The following is a 15,129-nucleotide window of genomic DNA, read 5'->3' as shown; positions in this document are numbered from 1 at the left end:
ATTCTGTGTAAAAATTCAACTTCTGACCACAGAGTTCCTTATGCCATTGCTAATTTCATTTAGACAGAAATTTATATTTGGCAGCTCTGAAAATACTTTTGCTTCATGTAGTCTTGAAGTAATAAAGTTTAAAAGAGTGAAAAGTATGACATTTGGTTCCTAGCAAAGAGTCACAGAGAAAGAAATTCTTTTTCAGAAACTCCGAAAATTACGATTTTACATTATTTCACAAAATGCTGTGTGCAAACAAGCCTGTTCATTATAGTGCCACAGATTATTTCCATAACTAGAAATAACTGGTGACCTGAAAAAAATCCACAATCCATACAACCCAACACTGAGCTGAGTTGCAAATGTCTTATGAACTGAAGAAATACTTCACTTACAACACTGAAGCTGTTGATGAAGTACCAGTCCTTCCCCTCAGTGGTGAGGAGGAACATCTCCCCCTGTACCAAGAGTCCAGTGCTTCAGATGTACTGTTCTTCATCTGCTCCATTTATGAGCAATGACCACTTGCCCCCTTCCTCCTCAATAAAACCATTGCCTCTTGGCAGCCTGTCTGAAGCCAAGGAAGAGAGGGACACTTGGCTAGTCTGATCCCAGGGAGATGCTTTGGAAGAATCCCTCCTCCTATCGTCCATTCCAATGTGAACACTGATTTGAGAAGGAGTGAGTGGCTTCATGCGGCCTTGAGCTTGTGCTTCATACCTTTCTGTGTCCGGCTTCTTGTAACTAAGAGGAGAAAGAGAAAAGATGTTAACAACAAGAGGTCAATGTGTAGAAGCATCTGGCACTAGAACAAATCAGAAACTACTGATAACCTAAATGTATTGAAAATGTTTATATAGAAAAAATACATTTATAGATGAATTACATATGTTTAAATTAAGTTTCTTATCTAATAGCCCACAAACAATTAATTTAAAATGTGTGGTGTCAAGAATGTGATGGTCTCAAAAATCAGTTACAAAATAATAATTTTTATTACTACTTGAATTTGAATCTGCTAATTCTCAAGCCAAGACAAGCATGGAAAGATCAGGGAGGATGACGGAGAAATGCAGAACACTGCTCAAGATGTCTCTGATCTGAGTTTTCAGTCATTCAAGACCACATACCACTGATTGAGCACTCTTCTGTTGTGTTTAGGGAGGGAGACGGTTTAGTGGTGAACTTGGTGATGCCAGGTTAATGGTTGGACTCAGTGATCTTAAAGGTCTTTTCCAGTCTGGATGATTCTATGATTCCATGCACTCCAGGCATAGTGTTAATGGATAAGAGTACTCATCACATGGCATAAAAACATTTCAATAGTAAAAGAGAGGGACTCTCAAAGTGAGGTTCTTTAAGAAAAATTATGAGTTTGCTGAATTATGAGAAGACTCAAAGAAGACAACTGCAGGTGAATGGACTCAATGATCCAAAAATCACTTTCTGATTCAATGTGTACTAAGTCAAATCCCAGCAATGGCAAGTGTGCATGGTCTTCTTCACATATATATGTACTATTGTGTTCTTTGCAGTTCTATTCACCTGATCCAAAGCTTCAAGAAAGATTATTATCCTAAAGAGTTACTGTAATACAGCTTCCATAAGGCTGAAGCCAAATATTTTTTAGGGGGTTCTCAATATCTACCCACAATGGTGTGTGACATTCATGCAATCAGCACATGGTCAAAAGAAATGAAGAATTAAGGAATCCCTTTATAGAAATTTCTCATCTTTTGGATAACTATACACAGAAACCTTTTAGGATGAGAATCCTGTAGTGGTAGGGCTGGTTCTGCAAACAGACATGTATGTATGTCATTTGTATTTTATATTGTGGTCTCATTGAGCATTTGCAGGATTAGAAACATGATGTAATAACAGATTTCCTATATTAGTTTATACTATACTGCACTGTACTGTACTGTAACATACAGAAGATGCCAGCTACAGTAAAAATATGTGAAGGTTTGGACCAATTTCAGACACCATAAAAAGTCTTACTCTTGAAAAGTGTTTGCTTTCTATGCTGTTAAGAACAGGTCCACTGTAACTGCCAAAAAGGGCACCCAAAAAATGCAGCATTAAAATGAATAGAACTTGAAAAATCTTGTTATAGTTCAGAAATTGGTTTGCTTCCTAAAGAATAAAGAAAGATGCCTTATCTGTAGCAAGGTGCAAAAGAATAAATACACCACTTCCCTGTTTCTCTCGGGCTAATTTAAATAGACAAAAATAAAAACCAAACAGGTACGAATATTTCTTTTAAAATTTACTGTTACATTATGGAGAATTATCTTTCAAACTAATTGTTCATTTGATATTCACAGCAAAACATCCTGATCATTACTTTACTTGGTATTGAACTAGATCTCCACCACATGGGCCCAGGTGACATGCAGTCACACTTTTAGCTGCTAAGTAAAGGATACTCCATACTGTCTTAGTCCAGGTAAGTTCATAATAGTGACAGTTGTCTCTTCTGGAGCCAAGGATTAGACAGAACAACCCCAAGCTAATGGACTTTCAGGTACTTTTAGATGTCGAAACCCAAAGTAGTGTCTCACTTGAGTCCCAGCCTCCGTACTGCCACAGTTCCCCAGCAGATAAACACAAGACAACTTGCCATTTCAGCTGCAGGGAAGACAGCAGGACAGACACAGAAGAAGCTGCCATTGCAGCTGATCCCATCCAAGGCTGAAGCACGAGGCCAACAGGCATGAACACACCTAGCAAAAAAAATTATGGACATGAGCCAGAGCTGCTCATCCCAGCACGGGCATTTCCATTCCTGCATATCATAGAACAGATCAGCAGTTCTACAACACAGCTTGCTGAGACCTCCATAAACACAACTAGATCAATATATGTATTTACTCACTTACTACTAAACATGTCCCTTCCATTGCAAGGGATGACCTTTGCATCAATACAGCTACAAGACTGCAGCCATAGGGTAAGACTATTTGTCCCTTCCAGATATTCTGCACGTATGAAACACAGCAAAGGCAACAGAAAGACAAGGCAATAGTATGGGAAAAGGAGGGAGAAGTTACTCATAAACAAAACAAGGAATACTTTAAGTAAGTTTTAAGTAGGAATTTGGAGCATGAAAAGATGTCTGACAGAGGCATAGGGAATACAAGCAGTAGGAGAGAAAATGTGCCATTCAGGGTGAATAAAAGAGGGAACATCCAAAAGTGGGATGGTACACCTGATTAGAGATGGGTTTGAATATACAGAAACTAATCCCCAAGTACTTCTATATGAAGTAAGAGCATGGTTTTCATTTCATCTAGAAGTATTTATTCCCAAGAGGCAAGCAAAAAGATAAAAAATATGAAAAAGAAAGTATTTCTTTTGCCTTCTGCGAAGTTTTAAGTAATCTAGGAACCTCTCCTCAGTTCCTTGAGCAGGGAATCAATCCTACAAGAGGCACCACAGACATCAGCTGTGCTGCTGTCTTCGACAAGCTGAGCTCTGGCAGTCACATACCTGCTGCTATGGGTATTCCAAGCATATTATAAATTAAGGCAAGAATCAGATTTATCCGTATCCTTCGAACTGTTCTCTTCGATAAGTGAATACTGGCAACTACATCCAGTAAATCATTCTGCAAGACAGAAGAGCACTGAAAGTTTTCCACATGCAGTCTTCAGAACACTAAATCAAAAAGAAGAGTGTCAGTGATAAAAGAGGACAGGTCAAAACTGTAATGCTCACTCGGATAAGAACAACATCTGCAGCTTCAATGGCAACATCGGTGCCCGTTCCAATTGCAATTCCAACATCAGCCCTGGCTAGTGCAGGGGAATCGTTGACTCCATCACCAACCATCGCAACCTTCTTCTTTCCATTTTGGAGTTCCTGGACCTTTGCAACCTTGTGAGAAGGAAGCACCTCCGCAAAGACTTTTTTGATCCCAACCTACATACAAAGAAAGACACCCAGTTGGTGACATGCTTCAAGTTGAAAGGAAGAGCCCTTTGCTGTTCTAGGTGAAGGGCAAACAGGAGAATCAACCAAATTGATTATGGTGAAGGCAACACTTGCAAGACACACAGAAACTGAAGAGCAATGTGCCTTTGGCATAAGAACGGGGCTGATTACAGCCCCCTCCTACTGCAGAGATGCTGGCAAACCATACTCTGCCCTTAGCATCATGCCCTGCATGGCTTTTGGAGCTTTCAGCTAATCATGCTGCATGATGCACCAATAAAAGTTTCAGTGAAATCTAAGAATCCTAGAATAGATTAAGTTGGAAAATCATGAAATCCAGCTGTTAACTCAGGAACAACAAGTCCACCACTAAACCATGCCCCCGAGTGCCACATCTGCATGTCTTTTAAATACCTTCAGGGGTGATGGCTCTACCACTTCCCTTGGTCCTGCTGGCCACACTATTGCTGATACAGGCCAGGATGCCATTGGCCTTCTTGGCCACCTGGGCACACCCTGGCTCATGTTCAGCTGCTGTTGACCAGCACCCCCAGGTCCTTTTCTGCTGAGCAGCTTTTCAGCCACTCTGCCCCCAGCCTGTAGTGCTGCAGGGAGTTGTTGTGACAAAAGTGCAGGACCTGGCACTTTGCCTTTTTGAACCTCACACAACTGGCCTCAGCCGATCAATCCAGCCTATCCAGATCACTTTGCAGAGACTTCAAGCAGATAATGCAACACAGGAACCCTGTATGATCAAGCAGTTACAGCAGGGGAAACACAGAGACAACAAGTATGTGCAAGTCTCAGGGAGATTATAAAAATAAAGCAGATGGCTGGCTAAATGCTTCTACTTATCCACATCTCAACTAATGTGGAGTTGCTACCAACAGATCTAGTGTTGTAGTTTAAAAATAGATGAGTGTATTAAACAGTGCTGGGATAATGCCCTTTGTTTGGCTGCCTTACCAGGCAGAAGCAGCTTTTCACAATGTAAGACAGAAGCTCTCTTTTAACCCTTTAAAAAGTAACATTTTATAACGTTTTTAGAACTGCTGTCCATTTCTTTCCATTGGAAAGTAAGTATGCTCCAAAAATTCAATGAAAATGTAGGTCGACACAGACTACGCTTGTTTAAAACATTCATCTTAGTTTCTGGAACCACAAATTCAAGCTTGTTTCTGAAAGACTTTTTTCCCTTGACAAAGAAAATTGGGTGGGAAAGCACTTTACCATAACTGAACACTAAAGGAAAAGTGTGAAACGCAACAGGAGGAGGATTAAAGAATCACATGGAGAAGCAAAACAGACCTCACAGCCCAGAAGAATGTGCATACCACAGTGCTGGCTGAGTCAGCTGTGTGGTGCAATACCTGAGGAAAGCAAAGTGGCACACGGTGAGATTAGAAGTAGACCAATACAAAGGGAAAGAGGGAAAGGAAGATTGAGAAGGTGGAAACATAGCAAGGTAGAGTGACAATTTGACTTTTCATTTATAGTTTGAGATCAGGGAAATCTCATATGAACCCAGCCTCCTCTAGACTGCCATGCTTCTTAACAATAATTCATATTGTTATGTTGCCCTTTAAGATATGACAAATCCACACTTCTCTAACTGTGACCGACCTGGACCTTCAAGAAACTTTCCTTCATCACTAACCAAACAGGTCTGCCTTTCAGCAAAGGGAACAGTACAGTTCAGTACATCAACCAAAATTACTGTAAGAAGCTACTCCACTGGAGAAGTACAGACTGCATGTCTTCAGTGGAATCTTAATGCAGCCACTGGCCTCTACTATGCCCTAAGACTCGACCTGATTTTTAGTCCAGTTCAAGAAAAGTTAGTCTTCATTTAATATATCCAGGGAAACTGAAGTTCCTGCTTCAAATTCACTGGGGCAAGCCAGAGTTTTAGAACCTCATCATGCAGCTTTTTGCAACACAGAGAAGCAGATACCTGAGTAGCAATGGCTTTTGCAGTTTTCCTGTTGTCTCCTGTTATCAGCACCACATCTATTCCCATGCTTTGCAGTGTGTGCACAGCAAGGGCCGCCTCCTGCTTGACAGTGTCTGCTATTGCAATCATTCCACACAACATACCTGCACAAATAAAAACATCCTCTGTCAGAGAGAGCTGTGGGAGGCAAAGTGGCAGCAAGAGAACAGGGCTCCCCCTCCATCACACTGTAGCAGCTTGTGAAATAACAGATTCTGGGCAATATTGACACTCATGTCTGCAGTTTTCTCACTTATAGTCTCTTCATCATTTGCCTGCTTCAGATCAAACAATAAACACCTTTGATATTTAAGGATCAGGAAGAAGAGCAGAAGAGGAGAGTAGCTTTTAAACATGCCTGACTCCTATGCTTTATGGTATGGACAAATATGATAGTGGGGCAGAGAAAGTGTTAGTTTTTGTGCCCAGGTCAGATATTGAAGCCACTCCTCCAAGAGGAAGCATATGAGTCCGGTTTAATGTTCCCTAGTCTTTCAGGGTTGGATCTCTACTAGAATTAATTACTTTAATTGAGAAGTCTTGCATTCCAGTACATTGACTCAAAGGTGCATCCACACTTCCTTCACAAGCAAATGCCTTTCAAAATTGCTCTCTAGGAGCACCAAGAATGTCTGCTCCATATATGAATCATAGGCCTCATTTGGAGATCACAGGTGCACAGGCAATCTATCACCAGTGCAATCATTTCTCATATCAAGGTATTGTCTGGGATCTTTTTCTACATAGCACAGAACAGAACCCCACTGGCAAAACTCATTTAGTCTAATCTATTATACTTGACTGATCTGATGATTCACCATGTTTATTTATTGCAAGTTTTGAAACCAGTGATGCAATAGGTTGGTCCATGATGCTTAACTGGTGTAAACTAAGGATTGAACATGGCACTGTATTGGCACTGCTTTTTTGAACAATGATCCTAGACAGCAGGGGGTTCAAAAATTAATTCTTAAATTAAAAACTACACAACAAAATCTTATAAACACTGTTCTGTGGTACAAGCTTCTTTTAAGAACACCTTAATACTTCACAGTTCAAAAGCAGTTCTGCACTAAAAGATTAGTGGTTTCTTGACACTAAGCCAGTGATCAACTGCTCCAGATTGTTTTCATCCATTCCACAGCAGGATTTACTCGTATTTATTAAGACCCTCTAAGGAAGAGCAGTTACCATCTATAGCCACTAGTATGGCAGTCTGTCCTTTCATTTCATGGTTTGTCATTGCATCATTTACATCATTTCTAATATTCAAGCCATTGCGTCGCATCCACTCACGATTTCCAATCAACACCGAGTATTTCTGAGAAGCTGATGGACCTTTGCGCACAGACAAAAAGAAAAATTAGCATCTCAAAAGCAGTGTACACAAGCAGAGATGTTTGAGGAAGACAAATTAGGCGTAGGCACTGCCTGAAGGCAGCCTCAAAAAACTTTTCTCTTTCAAGACTCGATCTGTGCCTGTTTACACACAGAACTGCGTCATGGACTTAATGGAAGTGTTTGTCTGTGTTTGCCTTTGCCAGTTGGCATTGTTTCTCTGAATAAGTGCAGTATGCACATTTAGTAAATGCCATCCTGCTTTGTTCTCACAACTAATGACTTTCAAATATAAAGGCCATTTCTGACAAGAAAAAAAGTAGGGTTGTTCTAACAAACAATGCCCCTCATTATGAATTCAATCCAACTTCACAAGAACCATATGAGCAGGTGAGAAAATACTACATTAACACCGTTCACAAATGGCACAGTTCTGATGATTGAAGTTCTTATTCCATTTAATTCTTCTAATAGCTTTCTCAAAAAGGTCAAGAGCAGCACAGGCTTCTGAAGAGAACTGATGAGCTTCTTAAGGAAGGCTTTAAATACCTTTTCTTTCTCTCCTACACTACAAAATAGCAAAGCGGCTTCCAGAGAGTCTGAAACAAACCTATTGGCCTAATCAAAAATATGAACAGGAAACAAAAGGTCCAAGTTAATATGGAACTAAAGGGTAGGATATAAAAAGTTGCAGTAAGATAATATATGTTAAAGGTAACTGCTCTAAATGGGGAGATAATGCTAAACAGCAAACTTTGCTATCTGCTGGACCATTCCTCTGTCCAAAAGGAGTATTTCTGGGTATGCCTTATTGTCTATGTATGGTATGGAATTTTCAAGTACCCAACACTGTATACCTAATTCTCATTTAAGTTTCTGAATTGCAGAGAGATCAAGAGTTGCAGAGAGAGCTTTAATTTTTGTTAAGGCACATTTTTGTCCCTCCTGTTCTTTGCTTCCTTTTGTCCCAAATCCACCTTTTCTTGTACATAGTTTGGCAGGTGGTTGGTGCTGTTGATTCATTCTCTCTCACATTGCAGCTGGAACAGGGGCAGCAGGGGCAGACTCACCTTGTGATTCCAAGTGTGTGATCACTGCGTTATCTCCCAGAGGAGCACTGCTATCCCCACTGATGTTAGCATCCAGCTTACTGCCAAGGATGGCCTCAACTCCTCCGACCTTGCAGCTGATACCACAGCCTGGGACTGCCTGGAAGTCAGTGCAGTATCCCAGGCTCTCAGTGCCAAGCTCCTGCAAATGTAACCAGAGGCCATCATCAGTCTGTCCTGCCCACATGGGGCACAAATATTAGATAACTCTTGCCAAAAAGAGACCTCATTCCTCCTCTTGATAATGACTGACCAGTTGAAAACTAGCCTGGAGTATCAGCAGCACAGAACTAAAAATAAGAATGCTCTGGGCATGCTGTGGCTAAGACTTCTAGAAAAGGGCAGCCAAACAGATTACAGCAAGGTCTCAGCCCTAGCACCAGCAAACCATAAGGAACAGCTTTTTCTAGTAGTTCAAGGATGAAACAATTAGACTGGGGATTCATGACCTCGGCCAAGACTAGGAATTAAAGAGAAGTATTATAACATTAAGCCATGCAGCTTCTAAAAGATGCAACTTTAGTTGACCTCACAGACAATTGGCTGTGGTGGATCAGACCTTTTATATATATGTAAAAGTACAGTGAAAAACTGTATCTAATTCCTGGAGGGATCTGTCTGGATGTTAGGGAAACTGGGTTTTTCTGTTGAATTAGGGAGAGAAGGCAGTGAGTACCTTCAAGATGAGAAAAGGCATTATCAGGATCCTATGAGTTACAAAAAGAATGGAGAAAATATTAATTTATAAACAAGTTATTCTGGGTTGTCTCTGGAAGTTGGAACTATATGTACCTTTCAGTGACCTTAAAACACAGGGATGATAAGGCAGGTGGTAACAACATCAGCCAACAGTATAGCATTACAATTCATAGAAGCCCATGATCCAGTAATAACTGCTGCATGGGATGACTACAGAAGTGTCAGGGTACTAAAACAAATTTAAATAGAAAATGTAAAATACAAGAAAGGCAACTGGTTCATTGCTTATATTCTCTTTCTCCTTCTAAATTTATGTTTTTATTTCTAAATTTTATCACTGAAAGACCTAGTAAGTTTGACATTTTTTTTTAAATTATTTTTTCCCTGAACCAATTAATGACTTTCCTTAGCAGACATAAATTGCTTATTTACACAGGCTTCCTATTTTCACTATGACTTGTGTTTTCCTTCTTCCTGAAGCTTGAGGAACACATGAAATATATAAATGACCTCTGAGCATATGTAAAATTTGCAAAGACTTGAGTAATGTATTCATTCATTTGTGAAACTCACAAATATCACAGTTTAATATTCAAGCTTTAAAGCCTTTTGCCTAATTTATTCAAATGAGCAAGTGACTAATAGAAGTGACTACAGTCAGGTAACATATGAAATGTCACTACACACATTTGCTTCATTATGTTATTTTAAGTATTCTTCCTGCATATATTCCTTATTTTCTCATTAGATCAAGATAAACTTAGCAAGATCTTGCTTCCAGAGTTAGCAGAAAAAAACACTTCGGGTAATACACCTTCTGGTAATGTCAGGACCAAGATGCACAACCATGCAATCTCCCAGCTTTCCTGCCTGTTACTGTTTAGGCAGGCCTTTTCCTCTGGGACCTGATGATTTTATACAACATTGCTGCATTTTCACAGATGGCTTCAGGCCTTGGATGAAATAAGAAGGCTAAGTACCTCTTTGCAGTATTTAGTGACAGCCATTCCTAAAGGATGCTCGCTGCTGGCTTCTGCTGTACCAACAACTGCCAGTACCTTCTTCAGGGGGAGCACGGCTGTGTCTCCCATCAAAAGCACCCTCATGACTTTAGGAACTCCACAGGTGATGGTCCCAGTTTTATCAAACATCACAGTCTTGATCTGCAAGAAATAAACCAAAGTTACTGCCTAAGCCCTGCAAGCATAGGGATGCTTGTGTGTTTATGGCACACAAATACAGTCAAGACTTTTATCCACACAAAGACAGAATAAACCTACAGAAGCAGGGATTCCTGTATATACATTGAACTACCTGTATAGTAGTAGGTCTCCTTATACTTTCTTATTCATTTCTAATAAAGCTACAAGATCATTCTGTGCCCATATCAGGATCTCAGTGTAATGTAGGACTGAGATGCATACACAAAGGACAGTACATGCATTCACACACAGGATTCATTTAATGGGCACCTTAATCACTTTTACCACTAGGTATGTGATGCAAAGAGGGCTTTTATGACTGCAGTTCTAAACAATTAAAAATAACACTGAGGAAAGATGACTGAGGAAGTGGTTTAGTGATAGAGAAGATGCAAAGAGTGCAAAAAGTTCAAGAAACAACAACCTAAGAAAAACTGATGTCATGCTAGTCACCAAACTCAGCCATCACTTGTCAGCCAGGCCAATGGGTCTTGAGGAATCAGAAATGAACCAAAAAACACAGCCCCACATATACTGGAAACCAAAGATAAAGTCAATTCTAATCCTGAAAATAAACATAGCAGAGAAAAAACACAAAACCCAAAAAACTTATCAAAGTAGGCACTTCTTCCATATCCAGCTATTCCAACACACCAACCTTGCAGAATCCAACAGGTCACCTAATTTTTGAAGTCCTGACCACAGCCTTGCATGGATCCAAAAGGTAAAAATTCCTAGCATTAGTTAGCAGTCTTTTTGGTTTGGTTTTTTTTTTTTTTTCACAGAGCCTTGGAAAAACTATTGGTCCAGTAAGAATAAGAATTATCAATCTGATTAACTTGCTGTTACCATCCTCCTCCCTTAAAATGTTCTGCATATGTCTAATATAGCACGGCTTCAATTCATATTCTTTTCAGTGGCTGTGGACATGTCAAACCTCCTTCTCCTTCAACCTCTTCCTTCTCTTCTCATAATTTTTGTGTCTATGAAGGTTTTTTCTGCCTCCCTTCTATCTTTCTTGTCTATACACTAAAACAGTTTCAAATCTTTTTTTTTCTTACATTCTACATCTTAAACTACTGATCAGAGACAGTATGCATTTCACAACAGCTCTCTGAGGAAAGAAAAAACCCCACCAGATTATTGGGCTCTTTTGCAGAAGAGGTGAAGAAAGTGCAAAAGTCAGAAACCTCTGAGGCCTTGCAGAGGATTAGGAACCTCACAGTCATGAGCTTGTAGGATCTGTTGGCTCTCAACACTTTGCTGTGACTACTTTGAAGAAAGAAGGTCGGATTTGTCTTCTTTACCTTAATGAGCAGCAATCAATTAAAAAAAAAAAAAAGTTTCCAGTCTTCCTGTCTTCGTTTGGACCTGCAGGATTTCCTGGGCAATTATATTTCATGTAGCAATAGCTGGGTAAGCTACAAAAGTACAGAATGAACTATTCACCTGATGTGCCATTTCCAGGGGTTTTCCACCTTTGATGAGAATACCATTCTGTGCAGCCACTCCTGTGCCCACCATTACAGCTGTGGGGGTAGCCAGGCCTAAAGAGCAAGGGCATGCAATGCTCAGCACAGTGATCGAGGTTTGAAATGCAAACCTCAGTATAATTTCAGCTTTTGAAATGTTTTTGCTCTGATTCTGCAAGAAGAGGGAAGAAAAGGGGAAAAAATATAAAGAAAGATATGTAAGATTGCTGACAGCAGATAACATAGGTGTACAATCAATCAGTCATTTCTGGAAAACTCCAGTACAGGAAATCAATCTATTACTGTTACTGTAATGCTAAAGAAAGGTCAATGTTATTAATTGTTTATGGCAGTATTTTCTGGATTTTTTGCTTCTCAAGCATATTCTTGTCTCTGCTCTGAGGCTCCCAGATGTAAACACAACTTGCTGGAATTTCCCTTAAAGCTTAGCAAAGGAGAATGCTGTTTCCAGGTACCCAGACCCACCCCCTGTTGCTGAGCATAGCAAATACACATCCCAAAGATAACAGAAGCTCAGCTTGTTTCTCAAGCCAAAACCACTATCTGCCATCAGAAACAGGAATGCCCACAAAAATTTCAGACATGACAGGAATGGCTCAGCTCCTTGCAATGCAGCTGTAGATCATGTTTAGTCCAGAAAGGCTGTTGATAATTTCCATTTGTAAGAACCCCATGCAGAACTAAGGGGTAAATGCAAGTATATATTTGTATCTGCAGAGAGATTTTAAATAGAAATACCATGTTTTACAGAAGAATTTAGAGAATTTTCTGAGTTGGAAGGGACTCCCAAGGATAATCAAGTCCAACTCTTAAGTAAACAGCCCACACAAGGATTGAACCCACAACCTTGGCGTTATTAGGACCACAATCTAACCAACTGAGCTCCTCTCAGGGTCATTATAACATCAAACCTTATCTGGAGAAAGTATGTTAATTACATTGGAAGACATCCTAATACAAAAATCCAATTATAATAATAAAACTACTTACAGGAAAATATTTTTTAATAATATCAAAATTTACAAAACCAATTGTGGTCCATACTATCAATGTCACAGTTGAGATGATGATGATAAATGGAACAAAGTAGCCACTAAATTTATCTGCCAGTTGCTGGATGGGTGCCTATAAAAAAAGAAAAACAGTTATTTGCATGTTCATGGTCGAAACACATAAATATGCAGAGTTCATGAAAATACACAATAGCCTTTATCTGATTCTTTTTTGAAGTCTGGAAAAACACTGTTTGCTGAAGTGTGTAAGTATCAAAACATAAAATCTTTTTATTATTCAGTCCAAATCTGTGAATAAGGTTTTCTTCTTTATTACTTTTACCTTTGACATTTGAGCTTCTTCCACCAATTTCACAATCTGTGCCAGAGTGGTATCACTACCAACATGAGTTGCATTAACAAGAAGTGAGCCATGTGCATTTATAGAACCAGCAATCACTGTGCTCCCAGGCTTTTTAATGACCGGCATAGGTTCCCCTGGAAAGAAAAGGTAGTAATAAATGAGCCAATATCCCCAACAGCACAATCCATTAGCACACAGCTCATTTTATGTTAGCAAAATCAGTATGCTAAGCAATAATGACCAGAAATCACATTCTGTGTATCTCTGTCTGGTGAAGACATGGATAAGTAGTGTCATACTTTTACAAACCTTTTCTTATGTTTAATTTCAAAGCAAATGCTGTTTCCTTGGTCTTAGCTTTTTGGTACACCATCCCTCAAAAGGGCCAGGAGCAAACTAGTTGGAAAAGGAACGTCTAGGAATTTCTCCATTAACAATTTGCATAGCAGTGGGAGTTTGAGAAATCTGTCTTTATCTCCATGACCCTCAGTTTTCAGAGACCAGAAATTTTTTTCTGTGGAAAAGCTCCCATTCCCATGCTACCTCTCCAAGAATACTAGCTCTAGAACATCTTTGTTTTCTCTATTTTTAGTGGTAGTGATAACAATTGGATCTCTGAATCTAAGGGTGTCCCTCTTCCCAAGTAAAGTAAGAACATAACTAGAACAAGTAATCCAATGCCAATGTAATTTTTTTTATATCCTTTATTTTTAAGAATTGCACAAGGCATTGAATCCTTATTATATTTACAAAATGAAATGAAAATTTCAGAAGATGTAAAAAGTCCCATGACCCCTAATAAACATCAAATTTTGAGGCTTTCTTTCCCACTCCTTGCCCATTGCCTTGTCATACAAACCCAAACTTCACATCAATATTTCTACATCATCCATTAGAATTTATTTCTGAGGAGGTACCATCTCTACAATACATTCCAGGGGAAACTCCAACCAGATCACTGGAATAATGGCAATGCTGTTATGACTGTACTCATCCCATCAGTGGCCAAACTGAGAGGAAAACCTTCAGTTTTAGGGTGTGTGCAGATACAGGATTTGAACTCAAGCTCACGAAGGCAAGCCACAGCATCCATTAAGGTGGGAGGCTATTCAGACAGCAGTGTTTGGGTTGGGTCTACTATCTTTTATTGTAACAAAGAGTTCTAGAAGATTTCACTTCTTTGTGTAAGATAAGGGAAGTTACCAGTAATGAGAGACTCATCTGCCATAGAACTGCCTTCAATGACCTTTCCATCCACTGGGAACTTTCCACCAGGAACAACTTTTATAACATCACCCCTTTGAACAAGTTCAACAGGTACTTGCTCCTCCCTGCAAAAGACATAAGTAGAACAGGCAGGTTACTTATGCTATCAGCTTTCAGGTTAACTGGATCAAGCCTAGTCTGTGACTCAGGCAGGCTGAAGGGATTTTGATTCATAAATATATACCTGACAATGGAGTGGTCAGGTCCAAGAGTCACCACAGTGGCTTCTGTGGCTTGAAGAGACATAAGTTTAGCAAGAGCTTCTGAGGTCTTACCCTAAAAAACAGAGATTAATGTTTAAGATACATTGAGATATATAAATCCTGATATGTACTTAACACAATGAATTCTAAACAACCTTTCATATTACAGACTACATCAGAAACAGCTGACTCAAAATTCCTCTGAAGAGTTTATTCTACTCCTATCATAAATACACAATATTTGTGTGGAGATGAGTTACCTTGGCTATGTGTTCCAGCCATCTGCCAAGCGCAATGAACACAAACAACATCGGAGGAGTGTCGAAGAAAGTGACTGGGCTTTTCTCTGCCTTTTCAATGATTGCTACTATCAGGATCACACAGGAATACAGATAAGCAATCGTCGTGGCCAGTACAATGAGCACATCCATATTGGTCGTCTTGTGCCTCAGTGACTTGTAAGCTTGTACGTAAAAATACCATCCACCAAGGAACTGTTGGTGTAAGCATGGACAGACTCGTACTGAGATCACAACAGTA

The 15,129-nt window shown here is 39.7% G+C and overlaps 1 protein-coding gene across 1 annotated transcript in view; it reads right to left on the bottom strand.

Annotated features, from left to right (window-relative positions):
* Window positions 1-470: 470 nt before the first annotated feature.
* ATP7B (ATPase copper transporting beta) overlaps window positions 471-15,129 on the bottom strand; it is a gene marked incomplete at both ends in the record, with an annotated part of 30,283 nt that continues 15,624 nt past the window's right edge. Inside the window, 14 exons of the mRNA XM_082279183.1 lie at window positions 471-735; window positions 2,606-2,720; window positions 3,487-3,604; window positions 3,715-3,918; window positions 5,885-6,027; window positions 7,115-7,261; window positions 8,332-8,512; window positions 10,050-10,232; window positions 11,721-11,915; window positions 12,755-12,889; window positions 13,100-13,254; window positions 14,324-14,451; window positions 14,571-14,662; window positions 14,850-15,083. Coding sequence (XP_082135309.1) covers window positions 471-735; window positions 2,606-2,720; window positions 3,487-3,604; window positions 3,715-3,918; window positions 5,885-6,027; window positions 7,115-7,261; window positions 8,332-8,512; window positions 10,050-10,232; window positions 11,721-11,915; window positions 12,755-12,889; window positions 13,100-13,254; window positions 14,324-14,451; window positions 14,571-14,662; window positions 14,850-15,083 — 2,295 coding nt within the window. The remainder of the gene's footprint in view (window positions 736-2,605; window positions 2,721-3,486; window positions 3,605-3,714; window positions 3,919-5,884; window positions 6,028-7,114; window positions 7,262-8,331; window positions 8,513-10,049; window positions 10,233-11,720; window positions 11,916-12,754; window positions 12,890-13,099; window positions 13,255-14,323; window positions 14,452-14,570; window positions 14,663-14,849; window positions 15,084-15,129) is intronic.

Source organism: Coloeus monedula, assembly GCF_965178545.1.
Source record: "Coloeus monedula genome assembly, chromosome: 3".
Classification (NCBI taxonomy): Eukaryota; Metazoa; Chordata; class Aves; order Passeriformes; family Corvidae; genus Coloeus; species Coloeus monedula.
This window is presented reverse-complemented; position numbering and strand designations above follow the sequence as displayed.